This window comes from Mercenaria mercenaria, chromosome 3 (genome assembly GCF_021730395.1).
Source record: "Mercenaria mercenaria strain notata chromosome 3, MADL_Memer_1, whole genome shotgun sequence".
In the NCBI taxonomy this organism is placed as follows: domain Eukaryota; kingdom Metazoa; phylum Mollusca; class Bivalvia; order Venerida; family Veneridae; genus Mercenaria; species Mercenaria mercenaria.
In genome coordinates, this window is record NC_069363.1 from 68,023,123 (window position 1) to 68,036,649 (window position 13,527).

The following is a 13,527-nucleotide window of genomic DNA, read 5'->3' on the forward strand; positions in this document are numbered from 1 at the left end:
CAAGATTTCCTAAAGACAAACATTCTAATCAGGTCTTATAAAGATGTGGTAGAAATTATTATTATTAGAGCGTGTGTAAGATAATTTTGAGTAATTTAAAGTTCATACCACTGGAGCAATCTCGCCCAATATCAAAAATGACCGAGATGTTGTAGCTTCACACGCAACGTATTAGTTTCATGAAGTTTGCACAAGGTAAGATATGACATGTTTGGCTTATATGAAATCTAAAACTCTGGTATTTAAAAAGGAAATTTGTCATCGAGATCTTTGCACATTCAATGCATTTTTCCTATATGTTGCTGCTAATGTGTTAACATTGTAAAATACTGCAATTTTGATAAATTCAGGGAACATTACTATGGTGTAACTTCAATTACTGCAGCATGGTTGCCTGTTGTCGAACTTGACCGAGATCCTATGGCTATGCACATTCTGACACTACAATATTTTCAGTTGTCGACATGAACGGCATTATATAACCATTGACATTAAGCGTAAATTTCAAGATGACTGAGTCAAGAAATATCGACCGACGATGACTGCAGATTCTGTGCTCAGGTGAGCAAAGTTTTTATACGGTCACACCTCCAACCTGCTAAGCCAATGAAAGAGCTTAACTCCAGGAGGTGTGTCATATATAATCGCCGGTGTGTACTGATTGAATTTCATTCATTAACAGGGAGTCTATAAAGTCTGGTAAGTAAGAAATTCTTTATTCATTTTTCAGTAAAATTCACGATTGTGTAACCTTTTACTGTGCAGATTAGTATAAGCTGTTACGCAACGTACAAACAGTTATTCTATTTGTTTACATAACTGTATTGATAAATATATCGATTGTCTATTCGTATTTATTTGTACCACGCGATGTGCACTTTTAACCTGTTGGAGGTATAGCCGGTATAAGTAGCGCACAGTATTATGGCGATTTTATTTTAAGCAGTATATGTAACGAAATAGTAGACTGAAATAAAATATAAATGAAGTTAGATAAATAAAAATGGAGTTGAGCGGATAGCAATGTAACCATTTTGTATTGATATACTTTTGATGCCCATCAAGAAAGAAAAATAATTATTTTATATCACATACCTTGTGTTTGCGGGTACTGATTCTAGAAATAACCAAGTTCCCACTTTTCCACATACTGAAATATGTCATTTTTATCCGCGTAATTATGTTTTTTTTTCAGAAGTACGAAACGGAAAAAACGAGGAATTACTGGTCTGCATCGGAAACAGTGTATATGTTATTCTTTTGTTTGTTTACATAATACTGTGATATTGCCGAGCGGACTTGACATTAGGCAATAGAACATAGTTCTTTTTCAAAAATTTTAGTGTTTTTTTTTTATTTTGGTGCAGAAATAAACGCCCACTTGGTGCAAAATGTAACGCTCCCGCGGGCGCTTAAACGGGGGGAGACGGAATTCAATAACCAATATTTACAACAGACATCGCAACCAAAATTTTACTAGATGATCATTATATATTTATATAGATGTGCCCTAGAAGGAACTTTTGCTATGCTTTAAATTGTTAATAAGAATGCTTTAAATTGTTAATAAGAATGTCGTCATGTTCATCGTCATCATCATTAACATCGTCATCATCGTCGTTACCGTCGTTGACTTGTTTATCTTGATCACCATCTTGTCAATTTTTTTTCAGCACGTCGTGATCTGTCTTGCCTACTTTTATTGCCATGTTGTTGAAGGTTTTAACCGGAGATTTAACATTCAAGTCGCTTACACCACCTGACCTAACATGCTGTACCAGAGCGTAAGTTGTCACAATTTTACGAACAGGCCTCGTGTTCGTCATGATAATCCTCCTCGTCGATTATCTGTTAAATGTAACCGCCTCAGTAGTGATAGAACGCCCGCTCCGAGTGCGGGAGGTCATGAGCTCGATCCCTGGCTGCGCCATACCAAAAGCGTAAAAAATGATAATAATAGCTTCCTCGCTTGGCGCTGAGCATTAGAGAATAATTGTAGGACTGGCTAGCCCGGTGTCAGTATAATTTGACTGGGTGGGGTATTATGGCATGCCATGTGTCAGGCGTGATATTCATTGAGGCAGCACTTTTTTGGTTGCCATGCTGGCACGATTGTCGGTTATATGGCGATTTTCCAGTTTTCATGGTGGAGGAAGACCCTAGGTGCCCTTTCCGGCCATAGTTTAATGAAGGGCGGACACTTTGGTAGAACTACCGACCTTCCATAAGCTAGTGTGATGACTTTCTCACATGAAGAATTCTACGCCCAAAGTGGGGTTCGAATCCACATCGGTGAGGGGTAAGTGATTTTAAATCAGCGACCGTAACCTCTCGACCATGGAAACTCCTTAAGTACCACTATAAAGTTAAGCATTGTGCTTACTGCTACAAGTAGAGACCGTCGCTACGACGACAATAAAGACTCTTAACCCGAACACACGTACGCACGCACGCACTGTTTAGTATATAATACTGTCAGTTAATAACCAGTGTTTTCCATAAAAACCGACAACTTCAACATGCAGACATAACGATTGAAAACACTTCCCTTACTTTTAAGAAACATTCTATTAGGACAATTTACGTGCGCAACATCCAGAACTGTTTTTGTTACTGGAACTTGGAAAACTGTGATGTTTAGAATCTGTATTTTCATGACTTTAAAAATAATTATACTTCAGGCAACTGAAGGAGTACTTCATAAACAGCTACGACCTCAACGAAAGTCTTTTTACAGCTTTAAAGGGTAAGAATCTAAATATTCGATATAAATATGTATTTCCCTTCTTAAAGGCGGTCAAGCAATGTATTTCTTCAAAACTCATTTACAGCTTGAGGCCTCACCGTGAAACTATTGTAACTGTTTATATGAATAAATAACAAGATAAACAGTCCACGATATATTTATGTTCACCGAGTGCTTAAATCATTTATACTTATCCTAGGGACTGTTATTAGTCCTGTACCGGTGGAACATGGGAAGGTTCTATTGGAATGCCCTCCGTCCGTCCGTCCTGCCCTCTGTCCGTCCGTAAATCTGGATCCTGCAATTACTCAAAAAGTATTCTAGCTAGGTTCATACAACATGGTATGTGAATAGAGGGCAATATGTAGATTATGCGCGTACATGACTTATGGCTTGTAGGGCATTGTTCAAGGTCACTATTGAAGGTCAAGCGAAAATTGTTTCTGCTCAAATACTTTTATATGCATTGATGGGTTACTTAGTGCAAACGTTCCCCATGATGAGACAGTGTGTCCACACGTGATTTATGCTTGTCGGTTAAAGGTCAAGGTCAGGGTTTAAGGTCAAGTAGAAATTTTGTTTCCACTCCATAACTTTTATATGCCATTGAAGGAATTTCATACCACTACAAGCAAATGGACCTCATGACCAGACAATATGTCACACAGATGACCCATGCTTGGTGGTCAAAGGTCAAGGTCAGTATTGAAATCAAATTAAAAATATTAACTGTTCTTCTTAAAGGATTTTAGCTCGACTATACGAAGAACATGGAGAGCTATCCTATTCGCCCTGGCGTCGTCGTTGATGGATTTACTTCAGACTAAAATAGTTATTCCTCATCATCACCAACATCATCTGGCACAAGGGTCATAACTCTTTAACCAATATTTGATGAATTAACCCCCCTTTTTTCTTAGAATTTCAGGTTAAAGGTTTGGTGCACTTTCACTCTATCTCAGTTACTACTAAATGGATTTGATTCAAACATAAAATACTGGTCCGCATCATATGATACAAGGTCCATAACTCTGGCACCAATTTTTAATGAATTATGCTCCCTTTTTACTTATGAGTTTAGGTTAATTTAGCTGCATTCTCACTATATCTCTGTTATTACAGAAGGGCTTTGATTCAAACTTTAAACAATTATTGGACATCATCAACCACATCATATGACACAAGGTCCATAACTCTGCACAAATATTTAGTGAATTATTTCCCCTTTTCACTTAGAATTTCAGTTTAATTTTTATGCTTTTTCACTATATCTCTGTTGTAACTAAACGGACTTTATTAAAACTTAAAACGGTTGTTCCACATGGTCAACCACATAATATGACACAGTGGGCATGATGCTGGCACCAAAATGCTACGAGTTATGTCCCTTTTTACTGGAACTTCAGGTTCAAGTTGTGATGCACTTCTGCTCTAGCTCATTTATTAGCTCACTTGTCACAAAGTGACAAGGTGAGCTTTTGTGATAGCGCAGCGTCCGTCGTCCGTGCGTGCATGCGTAAACTTTTGCTTGTGACCACTCTAGAGGTCACATTTTTCATGGGATCTTCATGAAAATTGGTCAGAATATTCATCTTGATGATATCTATGTCGAGTTCGAAACTGGGTCACATGCGGTCAAAAACTAGGTCAGTATGTCTAACATCATCTGGCACAAGGGTCATAACTCTTTAACCAATATTTGATGAATTAACCCCCCTTTTTTCTTAGAATTTCAGGTTAAAGGTTTGGTGCACTTTCACTCTATCTCAGTTACTACTAAATGGATTTGATTCAAACATAAAATACTGGTCTGCATCATATGATACAAGGTCCATAACTCTGGCACCAATTTTTAATGAATTATGCTCCCTTTTTACTTATGAGTTTAGGTTAATTTAGCTGCATTCTCACTATATCTCTGTTATTACAGAAGGGCTTTGATTCAAACTTTAAACAATTATTGGACATCATCAACCACATCATATGACACAAGGTCCATAACTCTGCACAAATATTTAGTGAATTATTTCCCCTTTTCACTTAGAATTTCAGTTTAATTTTTATGCTTTTTCACTATATCTCTGTTGTAACTAAACGGATTTTATTAAAACTTAAAACGGTTGTTCCACATGGTCATCCACATAATATGACTCAGTGGGCATGATGCTGGCACCAAAATGCTACGAGTTATGTCCCTTTTTACTGGAACTTCAGGTTCAAGTTGTGATGCACTTCTGCTCTAGCTCATTTATTAGCTCACTTGTCACAAAGTGACAAGGTGAGCTTTTGTGATAGCGCAGCGTCCGTCGTCCGTGCGTGCGTGCGTAAACTTTTGCTTGTGACCACTCTAGAGGTCACATTTTTCATGGGATCTTCATGAAAATTGGTCAGAATGTTCATCTTGATGATATCTAGGTCGAGTTCGAAACTGGGTCACATGTGGTCAAAAACTAGGTCAGTATGTCTAAAAATAGAAAAACATTGTGACCTCTCTAGAGGCCATACTTGTCATGGATCTTCATGAAAATTGGTCAGAATGTTCACCTTGATGATATCTAGGTCAAGTTTGAAACTGGGTCACGTGCCATCAAAAACTAGGTCAGTAGGTCAAATAATATAAAAAACCTTGTGACCTCTCTAGAGGTCACATTTTTCATGGGATCTGTGTGAAAGTTGGTCAGAATGTTTATCTTGATGATATCTAGGTCAAGTTTAAAACTGGGTCAACTGCAATCAAAAACTAGGTCAGTAGGTCTAAAAATAGAAAAACCTTGTGACCTCTCTAGAGGCCACACTTTTGAATGGATCTTCATGAAAATTGGTCAGAATGTTCACCTTGATGATATCTAGGTCAAGTTTGAAACTGGGTCACGTGCCATCAAAAACTAGGTCAGTAGGTCAGATAATAAAAGAACCTTGTGACCTCCCTAGAGGCAATATTTTTCATGGGATCTGAATGGTCTTCTTGATGATATATAGGCCAAGTTCGAAACTGGGTCAACTGTGGTCAAAAACTAGGTCAGTAGGTCTAAAAAAGAAAAACATTTTGACCTCTCTAGAGGCCATATTTTTCAATGGATCTTCATGAAAATTGGTCTGAATGGTCAACTTCATGATATCTAGGCCAAGTTCGAAACTGGGTCACATGCGGTCAAAAACTAGGTCAGTAGGTCTAAAAATAGAAAAACCTTGTGACCTCTCTAGAGGCCATATTTTTCAATGGATCTTCATGAAAATTGGTCAGAATTTTTATCTTGATGATATCTAGATCAAGTTCAAAACTGGGCCACATGAGCTCAAAAACTAGGTCACTATGTCAAATAATAGAAAAAACGACATCATACTCAGTTCAAAACTGGGTATTGTGGGGACAGGTGAGCGATTCAGGACCGTCATGGTCCTCTTGTAAATAATTGTTCCACAATATTAGCCACATGATGTGACACACGGTGCATTAATAATGCTTTGAAAGATTTTTTGTAAAGTTTGAACAAAGTACTCTTTCTCGTAAAACATATTTTGTTTCACCCTGTTTAGCTCACCAGAGCATAAATGCCCAGGATGAGTTATTGTAATCTCTCTTTGTCTGTCCATTAACAGTTTCCTTCAATATCTTAGCGGCGGAAATGTTTTTTTTTATTAACTTCGTTTCTTTTGTTTATTGAAAGAGTCCCTTAGTGTCCAGTCACGTCACCCCACTAGACAGATTTTTCAATTTTAGTTTCTTCTTGTGTCTTCATATTGTCTCTTCGAATTTACCGTGACATTTTCTCAATACGGTTTTATTGGTGCCACTATGGGGTATCTAAAACTTACATTTCTATGAAAGCTGGCTTCTGTCATTTCTTTATGGCATGTTGGCGCGTTTGAAGAAAATCATGAAACAGAACATGTCACCAAGGGCACCAACCTGCATAACCCATAATTCAACGGTAAGCTAGTAAACTGTTGATTGTGGGTCCACTCCAGTTAGCAACATGCAAATGTTAGGGAAGGTCACAGGCAAGAAAAGGTTAAAGTCATCTCCATGTAGCTCTGCGAATAAAGCACAAGCGTAATCAGACTCGACAGAGGGGTCCTTGGACTTAACCACAACAGGGCTTCATCCACTAAGCGATGTAACGTACCCGTCACCCAGTCGATTAAGAAATTCCTATGACTCAAATTCCCGCAATAGCCTGGGACACTTACAAGTGATAGTTACCCTCCCTCAATAGTATTATAAGTCCGCAGAAGTGATGGACATACTTAGTATGCCACTAATTCCCGCATTTTCAGGGTTAAGGCCGACCAAGGCAACCTACCAACACATCTGACGGAGTATCATCACCCGATGCAGGTCAAGTTAATAATGAGAACTTTCCATGCCTGCATTTCAAACCCTTATTTAGTGTATATGCTAAAAATGTTAAAAGACATACCTTTATATGTCAAGAAAAAGGATTTCCCATATAAGGTAAAATTGAAAATTTTCTCATCTGAATGTGCAGAGCAGTTTTTAAAGTTACTTGGGATACATCTGTCTGAGCTTTGAAACTCTGGAGCATCGTAGGGGCAATCACGGCCCTGTATTCTGTGTGTCTTTACAAATCATAATCCCTTGCATTTTTTGCATCCATGTATAGAACTAAAACATAACATCATTCATTTGGCTTTGATGTTTTATTTATGAATTGTCAGTAAAGAACATTTAAAATTGCAAATTCATCTGGAAATTGTAAGATTATTTTACTTTGTTACAGACGACACTGTGTTTTACAAGTGTCCAGACCGTCTGCGACTTCCTCTTATCTTCTACTATGCTCACACCGCAGTGGTCTACGTTAACAAGCTCGTGCTTGCTGGTCTCCTCAAGGTAATATAGCTTTTTATGTGGGCACCTTGAATTACTCTCAGTTCAGACTTTAAGAGATCTGATCGCGACGTCAGTGGGCTTTGGTCGTTATCTTACCAGTTATATATATTAACACCATCATGGCAAGAGATGCATAAATGACAAGCATTAAATATGCGGAGGGGATGATCTTATATCATGTCAGATATTCCTGACTTAGAATAGTCAATAGAAAGTCTCTTGTAGTATCATTTTCAACACGGTCACGGCAAGTTATATGTTGGTTAGTGTTGTGTATGAAGTTGTGACGATATGGTTATTTCAGGAGCGGATCAATTTTGAGTTTGAGAAGATATTTGAGACTGGTGTTGATGAAATGTCATGGGATGATACGGTATGACACAAAATAATGCATCTTATTTTAACATCATTTTCAAAAGGTCCATTTCCATTCTTCAGAAAAAATATAGTGGTAACAACCGTTAAGTTTCAGTACATAATGGTCCAGTAATTCAAGTTATGAACAAAATTTCTTGTTAAGTTTTCTTTAGTCTGAGCTCTTTAATTCTTGGCTGGCATTTATTTATTTTTTAAAAGTGGATACCCCACAAAAAGATGTGTATGAGATATCAGTCAGTGTTGATTAAGGCAGTCTGTGTTAGCTCTGTATATATTATCAGTACTGTTTAGAAGGGCTAATGGAACAAGTGCTGTTAAATATGTGATTTACATAAATTTCTATCACATTTCCATGACTATTATACTCTTAAGTGATTTGTAGGAAAATTTCCGTATGGGAGGTTCATACCAATGGCCAAGTGTTGAAGAGACGGTTCGTTACAGGCATGAAGTCCGACAAGTCATCTTAAATATAATCGACACTACACCATTACAGCTGCCAATCACCATGGAAAGCAAATGGGTATTTCTTGTAGTAATAAACAATTAAATTTAGTACTGAGCATATCTGACACCACATTACTAGATATAGTACTGAATGTATCTGACACCACATTACCAGATATAGTACTGACCTGACATTACCAGATATAGTACTGAGCATATCTGACACCACATTACCAGATATAGTACTGAGCGTATCTGACACCACATTACCAGATATAGTACTGAGCGTATCTGACACCACATTACCAGATATAGTACTGAGCGTATCTGACACCACATTACCAGATATAGTACTGACCTGACATTACCAGATATAGTACTGAGCATATCTGACACCACATTACCAGATATAGTACTGAGCGTATCTGACACTACATTACCAGATATAGTACTGAGCGTATCTGACACCACATTACCAGATATAGTAGTGAGCGTATCTGACACCACATTACCAGATATAGTACTGAGCGTATCTGACACCACATTACCAGATATAGTACTGAGCGTATCTGACACCACATTACCAGATATATATCTGACACCACATTACAAGATATAGTACTGAGCGTATCTGACATCATATTACCAGATATAGTACTGAGCGTATCTGACACCACATTACCTGATATCTTTAGAAATAGACTGAACAAAACTGCTAACTCACCTTTGTTATTTTCATTTTAGAAATGCTTCTTTTTAATTATACTTACATTCAGCACAACATGACACATTCAGCACAACATGACCTTTATGCAACAGATTATTTTTACCTCTATGTTGTTATTTTATGATTGAATATTTAGAGGTTGTCTGAAAACATTTTACTCAAACATAATGTAAACCATGTATTTTTAGCTTTTCACGAGTGTTCTAGTGATAAATCTTTGGTTTTTCATGGTGCATTTGGTGATTTGGTTGTCATGACAAGACAAATAACATTTATTTTTAAAAAAATCATAGAATTAGCAATAAATTACAGTATACAAGTTTCAACTGAAAAAAAAACAACAAAAAGACTATATGTATGGTGTGTTCCTATGTTTAGTATAGCAACGCAGTATGTATATCCATGTGCTCAGTATAGCGATCCGGTATGGTGTATTCATATGCTCAGTATAACGACTCTGTTCAGTGTAGTCATATGCTCATTTTAGCAACTCGGTATGGTGTATTCCTATGCTCAGTATAGTGACACTGTATGGTGTATTCCAGTGCTCAGTATAGCGACTTGGTGTATTCATATGCTAAATATAACAACTCAGTATGGTGTATTCCTATGAGAAGTATAACAACTCGCTATGATGTATTCCTATGCTCAGTATAACAACACTGTATTTTGTATTCCTATGCTCAGTATGGTGACTCAGTATGGTGTATTCCTTTGCTCAGTATAGCAACCCGGTATGGTGTATTCCTATGCTTAGTATAGTGACGCTGTATGATGTATTCCTATGCTCAGAATAGCGACTCAGTATGGTGTATTCATATGCTCAGTATAACAACTTGGTATGGTGTATTCCTATGCTCAGTAAAATGACTGTATGGTGTATTCCTATGCTCAGTATAACGACACGGTATGGTGTATTCTTATGCTCAGTATAGTGACTCAGGATGGTGTATTCATATGCTCAGTATAACAACTTGGTATGGTGTATTTATACGCTCAGTATAACAGCTCTGTATGGTGTATTCCTATGCTCAGTGTAACAACTCGGTATGATGTATTTATACGCTCAGTATAACAACTCTGTATGGTGTATTCCTATTCTCAGTATAACAACTCTGTATGATGTATTCATACGCTCAGTATAATGACACTGTATGGTGTATTCATACGCTCAGTATAACGACTCTGTATGGAGTATATCTATGCTCAGTATAACGACTCTGTATGGAGTATATCTATTCTCAGTATAACAACTCTGTATGGTGTATTCCTGTGCTCAGTATAACAACTCAGTATGGTGTATTCCTATGCTCAGTATAACAACTCAGTATGGTGTATTCCTATGCTCAGTATAACAACTCAGTATGGTGTATTCCAATGCTCAGTATAACAACTCTGTATGGTGTATTCCAATGCTCAATATAACAACTCTGTATGGTGTATTCCACGGTATGGTGTATTTCTATGCTCAGTGTAACAATTCGGTATGGTGTATTCCTATGCTCAGTATAACAACTCAGTATAGTGTATTCCTGTGCTCAGTATAACAACTCAGTATGGTGTATTCCTATGCTCAGTATAACAACTCAGTATGGTGTATTCCTATGCTCAGTATAACAACTCTGTATGGTGTATTCCTATGCTCAGTAAAACAACTCTGTATGGTGTATTCCTGTACTCAGTATAACAACTCAGTATAGTGTATTCCTGTGCTCAGTATAACAACTCAGTATGGTGTATTCCTATGCTCAGTATAACAACTCAGTATGGTGTATTCCTATGCTCAGTATAACAACTCTGTATGGTGTATTCCTATGCTCAGTAAAACAACTCTGTATGGTGTATTCCAATGCTCAGTATAGCAACCCGGTATGGTGTATTTCTATGCTCAGTATAGTGACGCTGTATGGTGTATTCATATGCTCAGTATAGCAACACGGTATGGTGTATTTCTATGCTCAGTGTAACAATTCGGTATGGTGTATTCATATACTCAGTATAACAGCTCTGTATTATGTATTCTTACGCTCAGTATAACAGCTCTGTTTATTGTATTCATATGTTCAGTATAATGACTCAGTATGGTGTATTTATACCCTCAGTATAATATCTCTGTATTGTGTATTCCTATGCTCAGTATAACGACTCTGTATGGTGTATTCACACTCTGTTTGGTGTATTCCTATGCTCAGTATAAAGACTCTGTACGGTCTATTTATAGGCTCAGTATAGCTACTCGATATGGTGTATTGATACGCTTAGTATAGCAACTCGGTATGGTCTATTCATACGCTCAGTACAGCAACCCAGTATGGTGTATTCATATGCTCAGTATAACAACTCTGTAACGCTGTATTCATATGCTCAGTATAACTACTCAGTACGGTGTATTGATACGCTTAGTATAGTGACTCGGTACAGTCTGTTCATGCACTCAGTATAACAACCCGGTACTGTGTATTCATACCCTCAATAAAGCCTGTGTATTCATACCCTCAGTATAGTGACTCGGTGTGGTGTTTTTATACGCTCAGTATAGCGACTCAGTATGGTGTATTCATACACTCCGTATAAGACTCGGTATGGTGTAATCATATGCTCAGTATAGCGACTTGTTATGGAGTATTCCTAATCTCAGTATAACAACTCAGTATGATGTATTCATATGCTCAGTATAGCAACATGGTATGGTATATTCCTATGCTCAGTATAACAAGTCTGTATATTCTGTATTCATATGCTCAGTATAACGACTAGGTACGGTGTATGCATGTGCTCAGTATAACAACACTGTATGGTCTATTTATAGGCTCAGTATAGCTACCCGGTATGGTATATTGATACGGTTAGTATAGCAACTTGGTATGGTCTATTCATACACTCAGTATAGGAACCCAGTACGGTGTATTCATATGCTCAGCATAACAACTCTGTACTCTGTATTCATACGCTCAGTATAACTACTCGGTACGGTGTATTGATACGCTTAGTATAGCGACTCGGTACGGTCTGTTCATGCACTCAGTATAACTATCCGGTACTGCGTATTCATACCCTCAATAAAGCCTGTGTTTTAATACCTTCAGTATAGCGACTCGGTATGGTGTATTCATACGCTCAGTATAGTGACTCAGTATGGTTTATTCATACGCTCCATATAACGACTTGGTATGGTGTATTCATATGCTCAGTATAGCGACTCGGTATGGTGTATTTATACGCTCTGTATAGCGACTCGGTATGGTGTATTCCTATGTTCTCTGTATTATGATTCAGTATTGTGTATTTCTACGTTCATTATAACGACCCTGTATGATGTATTTCTACATTTTCTATAACGACTTAGTATGATGTATTCCTACTTTCTCTACAGCAACCCAGTATGGTGTATTCCTTTGTTCTGTATATAATGACTCAGTATTGTGTATTCTACGTTCTTTATAACGACTGAGTATTGTGTAAATCTACGTTCATTATAACAACCCAGTATTGTGCACTCCTACATTCTCTATAACAACTTAGTATGGTGTATTCCTACGTTCTGTATAACGACTTAGTATTATATATTTAGAACTATGTTCATTATAACAACCCAGTAGTGTGTATTTCTTCGTTCTCTATAACGGCTCAGTATGGTGTATTCCTACGTTCTCTACTAACGACTCAGTATGGTGTATTCCTACGTTCTCTATAACGACTCATTATGGTGTATTCCTACGTTCTCTATAACAACATTGCAGTGGGCTGTATTGATGGGTATGGAACATGACTCAGTATGGTGTATTTCTACTTTCTGTATAACGACTCAGTATGGTGTATTCCTACGTTCTCTACTAAGGACTCGGTATTCTGTATTCCTACGTTCTCTACTAATGACTCAGTATGGTGTATTCCACCGTTCTCTATAACGACGCAGTATGGTGTATTCCTACGTTCTCTACTAAGGACTCAGTATTCTGTATTCCTACGTTCTCTACTAATGACTCAGTATGGTGTATTCCTACGTTCTCTTAAACGACGCAGTATGGTGTGTATTCCTACGTTCTCTATAACGACATTGCAGTGGGCTGTATTGATGGGTATGGAACATGAGCGTATTCACCTGGAGACATCATCAGTCCTTATACGGCAGTTACCAGTTGACATGGTCCGCATACCAGACGGATGGACGTATGCGCCAGTACACAGTTGTAAGTACATCTTTTTGCATAAAAGTCTATGATTCCACCAGAACCTGGAATGTATTAACGGGAGAGGCAGTTCACATGCTGTTATTGCATGATTTTTATTTTTCAAAATGCTATGCCAGTCCCGAATGTTTTGTATTGCGCAAAAAAACATTGTTTACTGATTTCTAGGTATTTTTTTCCATAA

At 37.5% G+C, this 13,527-nt stretch overlaps 1 protein-coding gene across 2 annotated transcripts in view; it reads left to right on the plus strand.

Moving 5' to 3' along the window:
- Positions 1-675: 675 nt before the first annotated feature.
- Positions 676-13,527, plus strand: part of LOC123524473 (uncharacterized) — a 32,546-nt gene continuing 19,694 nt past the window's right edge. Inside the window, exons 1-7 of one of the 2 annotated variants that reach the window (XM_045302689.2) lie at positions 676-699; positions 1,674-1,784; positions 2,682-2,746; positions 7,489-7,601; positions 7,906-7,974; positions 8,362-8,502; positions 13,217-13,343. In XM_045302689.2, the coding sequence (XP_045158624.2) occupies positions 1,708-1,784; positions 2,682-2,746; positions 7,489-7,601; positions 7,906-7,974; positions 8,362-8,502; positions 13,217-13,343 (592 nt within the window). In that variant the 5' untranslated portion in view covers positions 676-699; positions 1,674-1,707. Of the gene's footprint in view, positions 700-775; positions 1,246-1,673; positions 1,785-2,681; positions 2,747-7,488; positions 7,602-7,905; positions 7,975-8,361; positions 8,503-13,216; positions 13,344-13,527 lie in introns of those variants that run through there. The other variant, XM_045302688.2, reaches the window with a different exon arrangement.